Source organism: Orbicella franksi, chromosome 12 (genome assembly GCF_964199315.1).
Source record: "Orbicella franksi chromosome 12, jaOrbFran1.1, whole genome shotgun sequence".
NCBI classification, from domain to species: Eukaryota; Metazoa; Cnidaria; class Anthozoa; order Scleractinia; family Merulinidae; genus Orbicella; species Orbicella franksi.
The window spans coordinates 14,218,413-14,238,761 of record NC_138156.1 but is presented as its reverse complement, the minus strand read 5'-3'; the positions used below and the strand labels follow the sequence as shown (position 1 = coordinate 14,238,761).

At 40.1% G+C, this 20,349-nt stretch overlaps 2 protein-coding genes across 3 annotated transcripts in view; one reads left to right on the top strand and one right to left on the bottom strand.

Annotated features, from left to right (window-relative positions):
• The window catches only part of LOC145462409 (uncharacterized), a 112,788-nt gene that overhangs the window by 462 nt on the left and 91,977 nt on the right, over positions 1 to 20,349 (bottom strand). For both annotated transcript variants that reach the window (XM_081445934.1, XM_081445933.1), the window contains 2 exons: positions 6,089 to 6,292; positions 1 to 4,672 (listed from right to left, as the gene is read on the bottom strand). The exon at positions 1 to 4,672 is cut by the window's left edge and continues 462 nt beyond it. In XM_081445934.1, coding sequence (XP_081302060.1) covers positions 4,253 to 4,672; positions 6,089 to 6,292 — 624 coding nt within the window. In that variant the 3' untranslated portion in view covers positions 1 to 4,252. The remainder of the gene's footprint in view (positions 4,673 to 6,088; positions 6,293 to 20,349) is intronic.
• LOC145462455 (52 kDa repressor of the inhibitor of the protein kinase-like) lies at positions 18,266 to 19,178 on the top strand. Its single transcript, XM_081445991.1, has one exon. The coding sequence runs from the start codon at positions 18,273 to 18,275 to the stop codon at positions 19,176 to 19,178; it is 906 nt and encodes a 301-aa protein (XP_081302117.1). The 5' UTR covers positions 18,266 to 18,272.

Genomic DNA, 20,349 nt, shown 5'->3' with positions numbered 1-20,349 from the left:
ATAACTTTTTCTTCTATACAAATGTTTTTTGCTGTTTTGTTTTGTATATATGGTGATTATTAAAACTCAAAACAGAAGGCCAAACAATATACAGAAAACCTCATCGCAAAGTTACAAAACTCAAATCAAAATTCCACCTTTTCCTGGGTTAGCTTAATCGGGCTCTGAGCAACCGGCCCAGGAGCTACGCTTTTAGGCTGGCCTAAATCTATATATTAGATTCTTATAATGACTGAGGCGTATAAGATGAAATCATGATTCAAATAAACTCTGGCCTAAGACGCTAAAGCCGATAGTAATGATGTCCAAAGGAAATTTCTTTTCTGCTTAGTGTCTATTCAGTGTAAACACAAATTGACGGTCCAAACGCGGAAAAGCAACTTCCATGTCGCCTACATAATTATTGTTTCCCAGATACGAAAATTAAGTAATAGAAAGTTTATTTTATTGTTATGAAATTACCCTGCTAAAATGTGTTTCTTCCTATTCTACTCAATAATAGGCCAAATAGGACACGGGTTCCATTTCATGATGTCATCCCCTAAAACTACTCTACCACATGTCCACGTCATCCAATCTATTTTTAGCTTCTCTCCCCGATGATACAGGATATGTCATCTTCCGAACGAGGAAATTACGTACTCTGCGGTAAAAGTGATGTCATGAACACCCTTACACCCCTACGCAAACACCACTTCACTCCGGTGATGTCACCTTCCTGGTGGGGGAATGATGTCACTCCTGGATTATGGTGTAATGAACGCCCCTTAGTGCCCCCTACGCCCCCAAGCATGCACCCTAGCGCAGAACCACCAGACTTCCGAATGTAAATGGTAGATTCCGGTAGATCGGAAAATTCTTTCATAAGAGATACTATTTTATTCGAGGGAACAATAATAGTTCTTGCTGTAAGGCGATACCTATGAGAGCAGATTTCAGGTGGAGAGAGAGTACTACCCATGTTCACGATCGACCGCTGTGGTTAAAAATAATTATATTACGCCATTTTATCTATTATTAAATCTCCCTCCCTATACGTCGTAACAATGACCTCACTATTCTATTTTAGATGATGTCATCATCTGAATAAAATGGAAAACTATGTCACGAACGCCCTTACGCCCTTGCGCAAACGCCCCCAAGCTAACGATGTCACTATTCTTTTTTTTAGATTATGATGACATCATTTTTGATGATGTCAACTCCTGGGGTATTGTGATGTCACTACCTCCTTATCTCCCATCCTCAGCACACCCACTTTACCCCTACTCACCAATCACGGTAATTAAAAATGGGCGTTCATGGTTCACGGAAAATCCCCTTTCCGACCCTCTTTACTGGCCACATACACTGAAGTGTCACGTCAGTTCTTCTGACTAAACCATTTCATTTCGCATTAGGCAAACTTGACACTGATACTGACAGCAAAGACAGTATCGACACGAGTGGTACAGATGACGATGAGGACGATGAAGATGAAAACAAAAGAAAAAGGCGGAAAAAAGCACGAAAACAAAAGAAAAAAGAGCCATGGACAAAGGGGTAAACGTATGTAAAGTGAAAATGTTACCCTGTTCAGTTTAGGCGGAAGCCTTTTAAAAGAGAGTCGAGTTGCTTCTAAGTCTCTTAAAATCAATTTCATTTCTTATAAACAATATCAACTGAACGCTTGAACTGACTTGTTAAAAACAGAAGCATGATTTTATTTATAATCATATATATGTAGACCATTTGTCCATGTCTCCATGTTTCGTCCTCGTCACCATCAGTCTTCGCTGTCAGTATCAGTGTCAAGTTTGCTCAAGTTTTTAGCTACCTGTAAATTCGAGTCAAAATAAAGTTACGTATGTATGTATATTCCTCAGAGCTTTGAACGAAATTGCTATAATCAAGGAAACGAAATAGGCTTGCGGAAACCAGATTATTACTGTATTTGCTATTATGAATCGCGGGATGATAAAAAAGATGTAATTTATCGTGTGAAGGCGGAAAGATGTGATAAAGAATAAAAGAAATTCCGACACACTTTAGACCTGGTTTAAATATCACCTTTTACGTGCCCCCGAATCTAATACTAATTTTCGTCGACTCTAATAAAAAAAGTTTGACAAGTTTGATTTAAATATGGTGCCGAATATTATTGCCGACCACACGTGTCACGAGGGAATAAATGTTGATTCCCAGACTCCGCTTTTAGTGAGTTGCACGTTTGAGATGTTAATGAAACTCGAACACTGTTCATTTAAACAGGAGACAGTGACTTATAATGCAGATAGCAGTCTCATCTCCCAGCCGAGCCTTCCAACCGAGTATTTCCTCTACTTCCACGAAAATCGTTTTTTTTTTTTAGTATTTCAACATTATGTTATTTAGTTTAATAGAGACGACTTGTCTTTGCTACTGATATGGTTGACAGATCCTGACATCACTATTCACTATCTATTCTGTGATAGATAGTGAGTAGCGTAGCAGTGTACCCTTGTTAACAAAATAACGGCCGCTTCTTGACGTTTTCAGTGTCTGTAAAGAGGATTTAGATAAAGATTTTCACGACTAGTAGATTTATACTAAAATAGCCTGCGTAGCAGGCGTATAAAGGGGAGGGGGTGGAGGATACTCCTCCGTTTTTTATCCCCGAATTCTCTTCCTCCTCCCCCCACCTTCTCCCCTTTATACGCCTGCTACGCACGCTAATACTAAAACAATTAGATTACTCGCCCTCGATTTCTATGCGTGATAGTTGACGAGGGCTGCGCCCTCGTCAACTATCACGCGATAGAAATCTCGAGCTCATAATCTAATTGTTTAATAGAAACACGAGTGAAAGTTTGGAAGAACAAGAAATGCTATGGGACGGGAGCCGACAGGCGAGTGTTTCCACAGCTTTTTCGAGTTCTCCCAATCTTTCACGAGTGTTATTTTAACTCAATAGAAACACGGAGAACATGTTTTCTATTTCTTTTAGAAAATACCGTAACAAAAAAAAGGAAAAACTTGTTTACTTCGACCATAAAAGGGGAAATTCTCTTTACTCGCGCCATAATTACATCAACAGCTTGTACTAGTTCTGTGTTGCTATCGCTGAGTTATAGAAACACGGTTTTAAACAAATCAGCTTGCGTATTTGCTTTGGGTTATTTTCTAATTGCAAATATTGTCCTTGTCTTGTTGTGTTTTTGCCACGTGTTCACGTGACCAACTGCCTCGTGTCCAAGTGACTTTGGTCAGTGAGTTCAGTACATTCCTGTGCAACCATTCTTTACGTTACTAATGTAAAATTCCTGTGAAGGCAACTTGTGGATTAATCAATTTTGGCTACGAAGGACAGGTACAAAACTGACAATGAATTGACGACCATTGACGGGGTTTGGTGCTATTGATTTTGGAAATACGAGTTTCAACCATGCTGTACAGATTCAAGATACCTTATTTATTTATTTAAGTAATTAATTAATTAAGTAATTAATTAATTAATCTATAAATTTATTTATTTATTTTTAAGGGGACTGGGATGTAGACCTTGGAGACTCAAGCATTAGTAGCTATTTGTAACATGCTGTTTTTAGCATTTTATTTTATTACTGTCCGAGCACTCTGTTCACGCAACTCATTCACTAACTCACTCACTGCCCGTCATGCCCACTGGCACACAGGGCAGCAACAAAGGACATCCATAGCTGTCTGTCCTCGGCCAGCTTTTGGCTGTCTTGAGGAACTGTCTCAACAGTGCGTCGCCATGTATTTTTGGGTCTGCCCCGCTGCGCCTACCCTCCGGTGTCCAGTGGAGTGCCGTCTTTGAAACGGAGTCTCTTTCCCTCCTGATGACATGACCTATCTATCGCCATTGTCTCTGCATGATGATGGTACCAATGTATTGTGGTTCGCACTGTATACGCAAATCCTTGTTGCAAATGGTCTGAGGCTAGAAAATACGCAAGATTTTTCTCAGACTTTTGGTGTGGAAGCCGTATGGAAGTAATCAGATGGCTTTTGTTGCTAGCTTCTCACTGCATGTGAATCGATGGAAATATCCGTTTTCTTTCACTGTGAATCACTAGTTTTGTAACATTTTAAAAAATGGAACAAAAACCGTCTTGGCATTCCCTGTACCTGCCAGGCTTTTATACAGAAATAGAGTGGAATCTTCTGTTAGCACACCCTTAACTGTAATTCAAAAATGTCCCACTGGTGTGTGGCATGACTGACTCTCCATATCAACTATCGGACTTTCATTTATGTTTATGCATCGGCATTAAATATCATCTTCAAATTCTTCCGGTATGGAATTTAACAAACGTGTATAGCCTGAAGTCTTTTTGCTTGGAAACGTTCTGGATTTCCAGCGATGGCCTCTAGTTTTCATAAGACTGAATTTAGTGTTACTATTATAGTCTTCCCCTCTCCACCAGTGATCTCTGTTTTGCCAAGGGCGTGTGTACAGCAAGACACCACCAAGGACCACACATAGAAATATTACACTCCCCAGAGCCCAGGCCGCATTAGATGTATCAAATTTGTGGTTACTTGACACCCTCTCGTTCACAAATACCAGCTCTTCTGTATTCTGTATCGAGATGGATCCACCTTGGTCTTGCATCCAGTCTCTCTGAGATGTACCTTGCTCTCTACTTTCTGTAAAGTGACTCTCTCCCTCCTCTGAATTGAGCATAGACTGGGGCAAAAAAGACAAGCTTAACATTAATTTCACTTTGGACCAGTTTTCAAGTGTTATAACACAGAGTTCTGTAAGCAACAGATATCTACTGGGCGATATATATTTTCCCACCAGCTATCGAAGGACACCGTTCTTTCCCAAATACCAAAATCCGTAGTGAGCACACTCATGGTTACATAGTCTGATGTCAGATAATAATTTAAACACTGTGGTGTACATACTGCATTTACCTATAAATTTTAAATTATCTAAAATTGGTGAAAAGCATCAAATATATTTTAAAAGACGTCTTTTTATGAAGCAGTGTTTGAACTGTTCTGTACGAATTCAGGGAACGGTATAAGTATGATCTGTGTTCCATAACAGAATAAATCACGTAGGTGGCAAAAGGTCTGCCAATGGTCGTCAGTAGAACCGGCAACACTTCTCCACACTCTGCTATCTGAAGTTTCCAACAGTTCTGTAACTGGCGCAGCCTCTGTTGGAAAGGCTATTTTCTATTTTGGAATTGGTCAACCGTTACAAGATACTTTTTGTAAATCCCAGAAACCTATACCAAAATTCTACAGGTAAAGAGGGACATGATTAGGCTATTGAAAAGATAGTGCAGGCAATCCAAAGAATAAGCATATTTCTTACATACATACATACACACATACACACATACATCCCCACATACATACATAAACACAGTCGCAAGCTGAGATGAACATGTGCTTACCCACCCTACTAAGGAGACTAACAACTTACTGATGCCAATTAGAAGGGTCACTATGGCAATAACCTAACCCACCCCAAAGAAAATCTCTAAATATGTTTCCTGATGAATATCAGATGAGACAGAAGATAAAGGTCTTTCGACTTTCCCCTAACAACCATTTCTTTGGTTTTAGTCTGGTAAGGTTAATATTCATATTGTTGTTGTCTGCCCAAGTTAGTCTCAATTGATAACTCAAACGTTTCTGTGACGCAAGTAAGGGCTTACACCAAGCATTTTCTTTTACCTACACCTGTTAGAAGAGGATTTTTGATTTCTCCTCATTTAGGTTACTGAACAAGTTATGTAGGCATAGATAAAGCACTGTTTAATAATATGGTAGTATCTCTCACACAGTACTTGGACTTGTTTTCTGTGAGTGTTAACAGCTAATAAAATCATTTAGTAGTCCCTTTTTAAATTTCAAACAACTGCTGAATACAAACACCAGTGACACAGGGTTAACCTAAAGAAAAATAGGAAGGTGCCTGAAATTTGAGAATTACAGAATAGACGGAGCTGTAACGAGGTTATCTTCTGGAAGTATATTTACTATCCTTAGTGCTCTTAATTACAGTCACGGTGAACTAGGAACTGAGACTATTTGATAGGGATATTTTCCATGAGTGTGGGCATGATTGCTGAATTCCACTTACCCTTATTTTATCAGGACAAAGATCAGTGTCATGTTTGTCTGAAACAGTTTGAGCTGCTTTCAAAAGTCCTTTATTATACCGGCCATTTTCTGATACATGGCTGGCTGGGGCCTTCATGGCATATTTCCTGATCCAATGCTTTCCTTCTGACATGTTCACTTGAGATGTTGAATAAAAGCAGCTCCAGGTAACCATGGCAATGGGCTACAACGTGCACAAATAGAAAAAAATGGCTAAATAAGTGCAGAAAATACCGCCTACTAAACTTTTCACGTGCCAAAAAATTTTTTGTGTGCATCATTCAATAATCAGTAGGTAATGAATTCTGGATAACTACAACCGTGATGCACGAAGCAAGAATCAAAGGGCCCTTTGGGCTACATAGAGAGACACAATTTCTCGCTATTCAATTCCTCCTTCACTCAATCATCTATGCAACTCTCTCCCTGAACGTAGATCTATATGGGATGCTAATCCATTGCAGGTTAACTTCCATGACCGCACAGGACATTCAAGATTGTTAAATCCGCACGGAACTATAGCAGTGGCCCATATCTTGGGGTTACCACTTAAAAGTGGACAGACCATGTTCCTTTGATAACAGCTAAGGCAAATAGATCCATGGGTATGATAACGCAGCCTTTGCAATTGTCCCAAGTCTGTGAGAAAAACAGCATTTACAGCCCTGGTGAGACCTAAACTGGAAGACACAATTGCAGCTTGAGAGAAACTTGGGAAACTTAGGTGAGGGGCCTCAGGGGCATCCTCCTTCTCTCTGTTGAAATTTTCCTTGAGACACTAACATCAATCAAATTTTTGGAATTACGCGTTCAGCGAAGTGATCAGGTCATGACTGAGGAAGAATATTATTTATGTTGCAAATTATTTAAACAAAATAAATATTCACAAAATTCAATTATTTGTGTACACTTGCAAGCACTTCAGTTGTTTCCTACAAAATTATATTCATTTGTTGATTTTGGTTTTGAGTTCTGCCATTCCAGAGATGCCAACATGAAAAAAAAGTTAAATCTGGGAAATCGCCAATGTTACCTTCTCAACCCCAAAAAACTTTGTTAAAAGTAGAGCTCCTCCAATTCAGCTACAAAAATGTGTCAAATGTTCCAAAATTTTCCCATGAGAAAAGGCCAAAAGCCAGTCAAAATAAACACTTTCCTTCCATTCCAGGAGATTTCGTGACCCACATGGGAGACCGAGAGATCTGGTCTGTACCGGTTGACTCTTAGATAATCCAGGAACAGAACAACAGACATTGTTCAAATCATAAAATGCAAGCTGACAGAGGGAAAGAGGCATTTGGGGAGTTTAAAGTTGGCCTCACTGAAAGGTGCTTTCCTTGGCAGGACAATATAAATTATAACAGAATCTGAATGATTATGTAAGTTTGTATTTTCTACTTAAAGCCTTTACATAATGAAAAGTTGTAAATATAATGTCAACAGCATCATTACTCCATTCCCAAATATAATTGTTGTCAAAACTGGAATATTGCCTGGCATCAACAGAGACACAATTCATTGGCATACATGATGTACATTTATTTAGTACTGAGTTTGCAGTGCATTATAGAGGAGCTCCAGCGGCCTGAAGGGCCGCCAAGCCGAGCCTCATAACTATAGGAACAGAAACACATGTATGCATAGAAATAGAAAACCATGCAACTTTTATTTCATGGTCAACATGGCTAGCGGCATGGATTGCGGGCATGTGCTCCCTACAAGAAACGACGACATCATGCAACATGGTGGCTGAGCGAGGCATGCAGCCTTGGTTTAAAGCGTACATAATACATATATTTAGCCAAGCCTAAAAGTGGAGTTCCTGGGCCAGGTTGCTCAGAGCCTGATGAAGCTAACTCGGATAAGCAAGAATTTTGATTTGAGTTTTTAAACATGGTGGGGAGGTTTCCTGCTTACATTGTTAGGACTTCTGAGTTTGAATAATCTCAAACTACACAAAACATAAGCAGTGAAAAACATTTTTATAAAAGAAAAACTTAAACTTCAGTTAACATTTAATCCTGGGTTAGCATAAACTGGCTCAGTTCTGAACAACCCGGCACTGATTACAGAAGGTTAACCTGGTTTGAGCCTGCAATCCAATTGAAAAGCCTGTACTTGGTCAGCTGTTAACTTCAAACAAGCACGTGATCTTGATGAGCTCAAAACTTGAACTTGCAATATAGTCACGTGATACTGGTCAGCAGATACCTTCTTTTGACAGGTGTCAGTTGACCATAAAAATAATGGATGTCCAATATTAAAGGTGTATGCTTAGGGCCCCATGTCCTATTAGCAGAGGTATGTCTGCCATGTTACGTGACGTCATTGTCATTGTCGTAGCCATTGGTGAATGGTGAATGGGCCCACGAGCAATACTCGGGTTTCTATGAGTATGGGGTTCTGCTTGGCGGCCTTTCAGTCGCTGGAGCTCCACTGTTAGATATTAGACCTGGCCATCCATGCTATGGTCAATTGACACCTGTCAAAACAAGGTATCCACTGACCAGTATCACATGACCATATTGCAGGCTCAAGTTTAGAGCTCATTGAGGTCACGTTTTTTTTTAAGTTTACCACTGACCAAATGCTGGTTTTCGATTGGATCACAGGCTCATGCCAGGTTAACTTGTTGTAATCAGGGCTGGGTTGTTCAGAACTAACCCAGGATTAAAAGTTAACCACTGCTTTTGCTTTGTGTAGTTTGACATTACGCCAACTCAAAACAGAAGGCTGAACAGTATAAACAGAAAACCTCAACGTAAAGTTACAAAACTCAAATCAAAATTCTGGAGCTCCACTTTTAGGCTTGGCTAAATCTACAATCATGGACAAAAGCAGTTGAGACACTCCCCTAAAAAGACCTGTTTTGTTGAATGCTTGAGTTTTTCAATCTCCAATTTTCACATTTTGACCCCCACTCCCCTTTTTAATGTTGTAACCACGCAACAGTGTCAATGGAGCGTATTTCAACTTTGTAGAGGAGAGGGGGGTTTGGCTATCGACAAAAAAATGTTTTTTCGATTACAGAAGGACGCCGATAGAAAGCTTTTGTTTTGCTAAAATGTGTCAACACTTTTGTCCATGATTGTCTGAAATTGCCTTTCAGCAAAAATAGAAATTGTACTATATATGTGTTGAAAATACTGAAATACCATAAACATTGCACTAAAAATCGTCTAGTTGTAATTTGGAGGCTTAAGAGCAGTGCAGAATAGTTTTCTGCAGACTTGTTTCCAGTCTCCGTGCATTAGTGGCCACTTTAGTACGCTGCAATATTTAGTGGTCTCGCTAAGCACAAATTGAGTCCACACACGTTAGAAAATGACTAATCGTGTTTGTAGGGTAACACAGCAAAGTAAAGACCCAAATTTATGTCTGTGTAGATTTTGATTTGCACAATTTATCTGAGTGATTTTGCTGATAACAAACTCAGTAATTGAACTCAGCAGGAGAAGTCTCGCACGACACAAGCTATCGCTGACAATGCGACAGTTCTCGGGAACAGTTGCCACCCATAAAAACCAGATTTTCCGCAGGTTGTTAGCAGAATATATGCCCTGAGGTGGCTTTGCAATGATTCACAACAGTTTACAATGGTTCACAGTGGTTCACATAACTCAAATAAAGAGTATCTATTATGTTCTTTAATTGGGGATGTGAACCGTTGTGAACCATTGAAATGTAATGTCTTGTTCATGTGAACCGTCCAGAATTACACTCCAAAACAATGTAAACCATGAGAGTAAGTTTGAAAATGTCACCAAAATGCCAATTTTTTTGTTCAGATAAAAAGTTCCACTACTGAAATTGAGCGTATACAGTAACAGGTTTACAGTCATGCAACCTCACTCGAAGTATAAAAAGACAGTTTCTTTTCTTTTTATTTCATTGTTCCCAGCAGCAATACCTGTTTTTCTGCTTGTGTTAACATTGCCTTTGGCTTGTTATGATGACGTTCACAGGGGCAATGAAGGTGTTAACAGGTAAGCCAAGAAAAGACTGGGAACAAGTATAAAAAATTCAGGGTATATGTCAAATTTAGCCCTTCTTGTACTTGATTTTATCTTTTTACGGATACGTTAAAGAGATGCATGGGAAACATTGTATTTTCTCACAATGACCTTTGCGCCCTGAATTACCTAAAAAACAAATCATATTCTGCATCAATGGTTCCTCGAAAACCATTTTGTGAAATAATTCTCACCAATAATTACCCTGTGTGACGTAATAACTGCACTCTACTGGTACGTGACAGGATTTATAGTTTGCTAACAATGATGCTAAGTACTACTGAGTAGACGGAACGATGACGATGACGATGCTGAGAAAGCTTCACACCGTGTAAAATATAATTCAGACAATCATGGACAAAAGCAGTTGAGACACTCCCCAAAAAAGACCTGTTTCGTTGAACGCCTGAGTTTTTCAGTCTCCAATTTTCACATTTCGACCCCCTCTCCCCTTTTCAATGCTGCAACCACATGACAGTGTCCACAGAGCGTATTTCAACATTGAAAAGGGGGAGAGGGGGGTTTGGCTATTGACAAAAAAAGGTGTCTTTTTTCAATTACGGAAGGATGCTGATAGAAAGCGTTTGTTTTGCTCAAATGTGTCAACACTTTGTCCACGATTGTCCATTTTATCTTAGGGCAATTTTGAAATATGGTTCTTTTCTGCTGTCTTGTGAGTGGAGAAAGATTTTGTTGCTGTGGTTTGGCCCATATTTCTTGTGATAAAAGCAAAGTAAGACCAGGGAATCTGTTGTTTTCAGTTTAATTTATTGAGAGACTGATTTTATGACCGATTTTATGAGAAACATTCCAGTCAGTCAAAATGAGCGGTACCCATTTATGGTCAATGACTGGCGTAGCCAGGCTCTCGGTAAGTGGGGATGATTGTTCCTGCTCGTTGCTGATCACGCTCGTTGCTGATCACCCTTGTCACCCGCCCACTCAGGCGCAGATCCATACCGGTTTTCACCATTTTACGGAAATCCGTCAGAATTTTCATAATAAAAAAAATCAATAGATATGGATATATTTTTAATAAAAGTAAACTGCAAGTTGAATCTTGAAAATAGTTTTGACATTTATTTTTTATTTATTCTTTTTTGCCTATTACCGGAAATAGACAAGAGTCATAGACACATTCTGGCGGCAAAATTTTACAGCCGGGAAATCACAAGTCTCCTGACGGTGGTCACGCCATCACATCATCGCCGTGGGCATCTAGATCAAAATTACATTTCCCCAGGCAATTTGTGCAATTCTGCTACTTGGGTAGCCTGTATGATCACTCAACGTCTCTGGACAATGACTTCAACAAGAGTGTGAAATACATAACAACGTCAAGATGTCACAAATTACTGACTATTTTAGGAAAAAAGGTTAGTTTGGGTCTTTGTTAATAATGGTAGAGAGTGGACAAATTAATTTTACTGAAAAGTTATTTTTGTTCGGTCTGCACACGCCTGGCTGATGTGATACCCAGATGTGTTTGTCTGGGCTGAAATTTGTCCTCTCGCTAATACTTGAACAAATGATTTATATTTGCAGTGGAAACTCTTTCTAGCAATGAAGATGGAGAAAGAGAAAATGCAGATCGATTGTCGGGACTGGAGGGTATAACACATTTCTAAGATGACCTAAGATTTCTTGGCCCACTGACTACACAATTCAAAATGTAATACTCAGCTTTTGAAGTGATAGTTATGGAAAATTGTCTTTTTTGTAGAGGGCGTGAGTAATGACAGTCCTGCTGCCAAGCGACCAAGGTGTTCTGAGGAAAGTCAAACTTCACCAGAGATTGAAGGTAAAATCGAACCAAAGAATATCAGATGTATATTGAAGCTTACACATATGTAGACCTATGTAGCTTTCATTAAATTTGTGCAAGAATTCGTTGATATAAATCACCCCCTGTTTTCACATTGATTTTGTTTTTAGATTTAGCAAGAAGAAAAGCTTATTATGAAAACAATTTGATTATTCCTGCTGGGAACTTTTAATTTTTGTTTCCAGCTCACTCGAGCTTTGGTGCCAAAAGTAATAACGTCAGGGCAACCTGGTTGTTATGATACCCAAATAGGTCTCGGCTTATGTAGTTTTTAAAATAGCTCACGCACTAGTCTGACTGACCAGTAAGAATTATTGTTAATATTATACATATACAATGTGTCCTCATAATTGTACAACAATTTGCGGGAAAACAAAGAGTAAAAACATGATCAAGATTTTACTTTCTGATTTGTACAGCCCTACCGTGTAATAATAATACCGATATCCGATATATGTTTGATTGACATGTAATTTCATACTCTATGATAATTGAACATATCAACCATGTTCCTGTATGATTACACCCAGATTAAAAAATGCTTTGAGCTAGTCAACATTACTTCTTCAGTTGTTTCCTACACCTTAAACCCGTTTGTTAACCAAACCAGTTTATTACATGGTGTCAGAAGTGGCCAATCATGGAACATGTGAAGCCTATCGGACCTTTATGAATGGAAGGGAACGTTGCCTTAAACTGGCAAAAGTGAAAACAAAGATGGGCGCTATACGCCAAAGCTAGCGGAGTAGACGCCAAAGATGAAGAAACGCAATACGCAGTCCTTCTACACACCATAGGAGAAGAAGCGCTTGAAGTGTATGACACTTTCACCTTCGCAGAAAGCGAGGAGAACAAAATAGAATGTTATCGCAAAATTTGAGGCCTACTGTTCGTCAAAAAAGAACGTAACGTATGAACGCTATCAGTTCTTTTCTTGTACACAAAATGGCAGACCAATCAACGTCTTTGTAACAGACCTTCAAACAAAAGCCAAGACCTGCGAATTTGGCACCCTTCACGATAGTGTTATTAGAGACAGGATTGTGTGCAGAATAGATAACAATATACATTATATTGTAAAGTTTAACTTTTTTTCTATTTGGTAATAAAGCTTGTTGTTGTTAGAACATAAGGCAGCGACTCCTACGTAACAATGAGCTCACCCTTGAAGTTGCCATCAACGACTTACGAGCTGCAGAAACAAGTAAGACTCAAACCGAAGTGCTAACAAACACAGCTATAGAAGCGGCAGCTGTAAACGTCAACAGCAAGAACAAGAAGCTGAAACAGCCAAGAGATCTGCCTCCAAAACAGCCAAGAGATCCGCCCCCGAAAACAGACCCAAAACAAAGTAAAGACGTGGTCGCTGTGGTTTCCATCACAAGCCAAGAGAGTGCAAAGCATATGGTCAAACATGCAAAAAATGTCAGGGCAAAAATTATTTTGCCCACATGTGCCTTACCAAAAACCCAAATTCTGGCAACCGAAAACTCCACGAGGTCGAGCAGCAGCCGGACACCGACACAGACGAAGATCTCTTCCTTGGAGAACTAGGTTCTTTGCAAAATGACAAGAACGAACTGTTCACGAACGTGACTGATGAAGACATCTGTTTTAAAGTTGACACGGGTGCACAGTGCCGTGTCATTCCGGAACATGCTTTTGAAAAGCTGACGAAAAAGCCCAGCCTACAGTCAACCAGAGTCAAGTTGACGGCTTATGGTGGTATACGCATGCCTATTAAAGGAACGTGCACCATGAAAATCAAGCAAAATGGTACAGCCATTGATACTAAATTCTTTATTGTTGCTGTTGGAAAGGCCCAGCCCTTAATTGGTCTACAAACATGCCAAGAATTAGGACTGATAAGCATTAACAATCATGTGAGTGAAGTAAACGCTACAAGAAACTGACATCCTCGACGAATATCAAGACGTCTTTATCGGACTCAGTTTAGTGGATGGGAAATTTCACATTGAGCTACGCGATGACGCAAAACCCACAATACACCCGCCAAGAAAGATTCCATTGAACCTTATTACGAAACTCGAGCAAACACTTGAAGAGATGACACAAATGGATGTCATTAGTAAAGTCAACAAAGCAACTGACTGGGTCAATAGCCTAGTGATTGTGGAGAAAAAGGACGGCTCACTGAGACTTTTTTTAGATCCAAAAGATCTAAACAAATCGATCAAAAGAGAACATTACAAACCACCATCAGCTGAAACAATATCCAGCAAACTAAATGGAAAGCGAATTTTCTCAGTCATCAGGAGCAACTGTTACTGGCACAAAAAGCTGGACGAAGAATCGTCCTATCTTTGCACCTCCAACACCCCCTTTAGATGGTACAAATTCAACAGAATGCCATTCGGAATTTGTGTAGCCAGTGACGTCGCCCAACGAATGGTGGATGACAACTTCAGCAATATTCCCAGAGTTCTTGCAGTTCATGATGACATCATCATTGCTGGTAAAGACACTGCAGGACATGACAGTGCCTTGAAGCAAGTACTGGAAAGCGCAAGATCGCAAAATATCAAGTTTAACCGCAGCAAAGTTCAGCTACGCGTCAATCAAGTCAAGTATCTAGGCGATATTGTGACCACCAATGGATTCAAGCCAGATCCTGAGAAGATAAAGGCAATCATGGACATGCTGGAACCACAAAGCAAACAAGATTTGCAACGCCTACTTGGCACGGTCAATTACCTATCGCAATACATTTCAAACATGTCGGAAATCACGGCCCCTCTTCGTGCACTGCTGAAAAAGAACACGCAATGGGTGTGGTACAATGAACACAGATCCGCGACGATAAGCTGAAACACACACTCACAAACAGCCCTGTTCTGCAATATTTCAACCCTGACAAGCTAATCACGATTCAAACCAATGCCTCACAAAGTGGAATTGGCAGTTGTCTCCTCCAAGAAGGACACCCTGTCATTTACGCATCGAGATCGCTAACAACTGCTAAACAAAACTATGCTCAAATAGAGAAAAAACTGTTGGCGATCGCATTCGCGTGCTTACAATTTCATCAATTTGTCTATGGAAACGACATTGTTGTGCAAAGCGACCACAAACCACTTGAGGCGATAATGACAAAGCCATTATCTCAGGCACCTCCAAGAATTCAGCAATTATTGATCAGGTTGCAAAGATACAATCTCACAGTACATTTTGTACCTGGAAAGCTAATGTTTATTGCACACACTGTCAAGAGCATATTTGAATGAAACTGTTGAGGATCTACAAGACCTCAGTGATGATATCTAAGTCATGGTCCACAGCTTCATCCAAGAAATCCCAGCCAGCCCAAAAAAGTTGACACAGTTATGAGATGAAACCACCAGAGATGAAGCCCAACAAATGCTGACAAAGCAGATAGCAGAAGGTTTCCCAACGCACAGAAAGGTTTTGAAACCTATTCTCGCACCATACTGGAATATCAGAAATGAGCTGGGTGAAGCCGATGGTCTTCTGTTCAAAGAAAGACAGCTGATCATTCCAAAAGCCATGCAGAGCGACGTTCTTGACCTGATCCATGAAAGCCATCTTGGAATTGAAAAATGCAAAGCTTGTGCAAGAGCCATCGTTTATTGGCCTGGGATGTCATGCGACATCCACAACACCGATGCCACGAGCAAGACCTGCCTGACACACAGACACAAGAATCAGAAGGAATGGATGATTCCACACGCCATACCAGACCTTCCATGGCAAAAGCTCGGATCTGATGTATTTGAACACAAAGGAAAACCGTACCTAGTTGTTGTCGACTATTACTCCAAGTTCATCGAGATGAGCCTAATGCGTGACAAAACTGCAGGAACCATTGTCACACACATGAAGTCAATCTTTGCTAGGCATGGAATCCCTGAAGAGCTGATTTCAGATAACATGCCATACAACAGCAAAGAGTTCAAACAATTTGCAAACAACTGGGGATTCAAACTGACCACCTCAAGTCCCACCTATCCCCAAGCGAATGGCCTCAGTGAGAAAGCTGTACAGACAGTCAAGAGAATCCTTAACAAGACAAGTGACCCATACATTGGCCTGTTAGAGTACAGAAACACACCAGTGACAGGAACGACGTCCCCATCCCAGTTTCTCATGAGTTGTTCCACCAGAACTATCATCCCAGTAGCACAAGAGCTCCTGAAACCAAAGGTAGCTACTGAGGTGTAACACCAACTGCAAGCCTGCCAACAGCAGCAAGTGTACTACTAACACCAAGGGACAAGACCCTTGACACCTCTGAAATCACAGGAAGTTGTCCGTTTGCGCCAAGGAAAAACCTGGATGCCTGTTATAGTTAACGAGAAAGCAGCATAACCACGATCTTACATAGTCACAACCACCACCGGACAACAGTACCACCGCAACCGTATGGACCTGCTGCAGACTGGAGAACTCCATCCAGTAATATCACCACTGCTGGACAACGACATCAACCACACCACGGAGACTCCTCAAAACATTCAACTTCCCGCAATGGAAAACCAGCCTCCCGCCATAATACCTGCTGATGAGTCTCCAACATCCCCTCCTCGACGTACTTCCACCAGAACCAGAGCTCTTCCCACCAAATTCAAGGACTATGTCATGAATGTCTGAACACTGGGCACTACATTGTGTGCCGCTTCTTTTCTACCGGAAGTGTCGTTACTTTTGTCTAGCTTGATCGTGACACAGTTATCTAATCTCGCTAAGTGTTATGCTTTTATTTTCAAAAAGGGAGATGTAATAATAATACCAATATCCGATATATGTTTGATTGACATGTAATATCATACTCTACGATAATTGAATATATCAACCACGTTCCTGTATGATTACACCCAGATTTAAAAATGCTTTGAGCTAGTCAACATTACTTCTTCAGTTGTTTCCTACACCTTAAACCTGTTCGTTAAACAAACCAGTTTATTACATACCGGATGAACTGCTTGCAGCAGTTTTTAGGCATTTTAGCCTGAAGGAAATTGTCGGAACTTTAAGCAAGGTTTCAAAGAGATGTTGGAACATTTCACAGACAGATGGTCTCTGGCATAGTCTACCTTGTGATAAATGGAACGTTTGTCATTTGACCAAAGCTCAGTTTCTGAACATTGTTTCACACTCCAGGGCTTTTTCGCATTTTTCTATGGTAACTTAACACTTCTGTTTTTTATATGGGAGTAAATTCAGTTAGAGCTGACAAGTTATTGGGCTATTGTTCCCAGGATATTGAACAAAAAAAGCTTTCATTTCTGGACGGTTTTTAAGTCTCTGCAGTAGCAGGTTATTTTTATTTGATGGGCATTTTATGACATTCTTTTCAGTCCGATATTTTTAAAGGTAAAGAGTATCAAAACTACTCAAATATTCTTTGAAGACTGCATGACACCAAGTTAAAGTGCAATTTAATTAAATCAGACATTCAATGTGTCAGAGAGGTTTTTTTCTCTTTCTTTCTATTTTCGGTGAGGTAGTGTTCTTGTGTAAAAAGGGTAAACTTACGACTCGTATAAAATGCGAAAAGGTCTCCTAACTTGAGCATGTTTGAGCAAAAATTCCTCTTGGGGATTGGAAGGGCTATGTGATTGGCGAGTGAGGGAGTTATGCATGTGCACGTGTCACACCAATCACAGTGTGGGTTTTATCAAAGAACTCCGGGATCAAAGAAAAAAAATAAGAAGGTATCTACATTAATCTGGAGACCTGTCAGATTACTGTAGTTTGTTCAGTCAAACATTTTATGGCTTACTATTTAGCTATCTTACCATTATCGATGTAACATTGTATGGACATCATAAATTCCCAGTTTCTTTCTTGCTGTACATCGCAACCAAAAACACTTGTCAAATTAACCAAATCACTACTGTAAACAGCTCCATGAATGCTCCTATCTCTGAGACTTCACAAAAAAAAAACTCTTGCATGCCTTGCATGCCTATGTTGTGTAAAAGGAATACCTCTGTCACCAATTGATGTTAGATTTATTGTGGATAGGTGCAAAAATCTACAACTCATGGAAATGTCTCACAGCACCGATGAAAGAGATGACGAATGCCGTCTTCTGGCGTCAGAATGTGATGTTTCCTTATTTATATACTAGAAGAGTTATTAAAAGACGTTGTAAGCTGCTTTGTAATTCCATAATTGAGTTATTTTACATGTATTAAAAAATTGCACTAAATAATATTATTGTTATATGTTTGGCTGTTATTATGAAACCGATTTGTCAAGTGCAATATTTAAATGATTAAATCACTTAGTCAACTTGGCATAAATTGTAAAAGCCTCTTTGTCTATTTCTTTCAGCCACTACAATGGATGCTGATAGCAGCATACCGTTGGAGAATTTTACCAAACACGTGAACGATTTGGGATTGTACTATAACATAGCACAATCACTATCTGATGGCCGAAAGCTAGCACTTCTAAAAAATTCTTGGACACCATCTAGAAGCTACAATTTCCCTAAAACCCATTTTTATGGAAAGAACAGAGCATTTTGTTTCGAGTGGCTTACTCAGTTTCCGTGGCTGGTCTACTCTGCGTCTCAGGATGGAGCATTTTGCTGCTTTTGTGTTTTGTTTGGACACCTGACAGGAAAGAACAGTGACTGCCTTGACAGACTATATAAGAGTCCTTTAAAGAACTGGGTATCCACAAGCAAGAAGTTCAAGGAACACCAGCTTAATTCTGAATTTCACAAGGCAGCAGTTGGTTTTGCTGAAGATTTCGTTCGGTTACAGAAAGGGAAAATGCCCTCTATCTCACAGCAGCTCATTGATATTTATCGTAACACCGTCAAACTTAAGAGACAGAAGTTACAATCTATCATAAAAACTGTTGTGCTTTGTGGTAAACAGAACATAGCATTACAAGGCCACCACGATGACTCGTCATGCATAGACGAAGCTTCAGGCAACCCAGGAAACTTTCAAGCACTGCTGAATTTCAGAGTGGAAGCTGGCGATAAAGTGCTAGCAAATCATTTTGCCAACGGCCCAAGAAATGCAACATACCACTCTAAGACGATCCAAAATGAAATCTTAGAAGTGTTAGGCACTTACATCCAAGACAAGATCGTTGCAGGGATCAATGAGGCAGGTGCATTTTCCCTACTGGCAGATGAGGCAAGTGACAGCAGTAACAAGGAACAACTACCACTCGTTCTAAGGTTTGTCAACAAAGAAAGAAATGTCAGAGAAGAATTTGTTGGGTTCTAGGAGTATGAAGACAGTGTCACTGGTCAAGCTATAGCCACTCTCATAATGAAGGCTGTTCAAGAACTTGGTTTGTCTATGGATTACTGCAAGGGACAGTGTTATGACGGTGCAGGCAACATGTCAGGATCTTGTAATGGTGCAGCAGCCATTGTCAGAGGGCAATATCCAAAGGCTATCTACACTCATTGTATGGCTCACCACCTAAACCTCTCTGTAGTGAGTGCGTGCAAGATGCAGAATGTTCAAAATATGTTTGATACCATTGGAGAGGTAAATAGATCCTTTGAGTACTCCCTGAAGAAAGAAGCTCTCCTTGTCCAGAAAGTGACAGACATCTGTCCTAAATCCCGCCATCACAAGCTCCTTGATGTTCGTAAGACCCGCTGGATTCAGTGTATAGATGGTTTGGAGGTCTTCCTGGAGCTTTATGAAGCCATCGTTGCAACACTGGAAACCATCAAAGCAAATGCAGAAAAAAGTTGGAATGCAGATTCAACTAAGAAAGCAGTTAGCCTTTACCATGCTATTGCTAATTTTGACTTCCTTGTTACCTTAACAGTCTGCCAGGCAGTTTTAGCGATTGTTAAGGGGCTAACAGTTAAGATGCAAGGCACATCCAGTGACATACTGCACATTTTTAGTGACATTAGGTAAAGTCGCGCACGAGACGAGCGCACTAACCATGAGGCCACCGCACCTCCCAGTGACATTAGAGATGTAGTTAAAACGTCATCTTCTGTGCGCGAAAAGGTACAAGAGAAACATGTTGAAAGTGCAAAGAAATGGGATTAGGGAAGGAAAAGTGCTGGGACGTTCAGATTACAAGTGCAAAAGGGAGAGACACCGCTGCCATGAGCCAAAGGATTCTTACGCAAACTGAGCTGAAATGAGACGCTCTTATTTAAGCTTATACCATACTCCTGCTGTAAGAGACTGGCCTGAATAGTTTGATAATAGCTTTGAACCTTCGACGTTAAAATCGCAAGGTCACACAAGGCATGGGTTCATTGTGGCTACACTGCGAGTACTACCACGAGTAGCATTTCTTGTTCAATGAAAACAGGTTGGCAAACAGACCATTTGAACTTGCAAGCTTTAAGACTGTAACAAACAAAGTGATATCAGCTTTAAAAATTGAGTAAATGTAGTCAGGAGATAATATAATCGATAA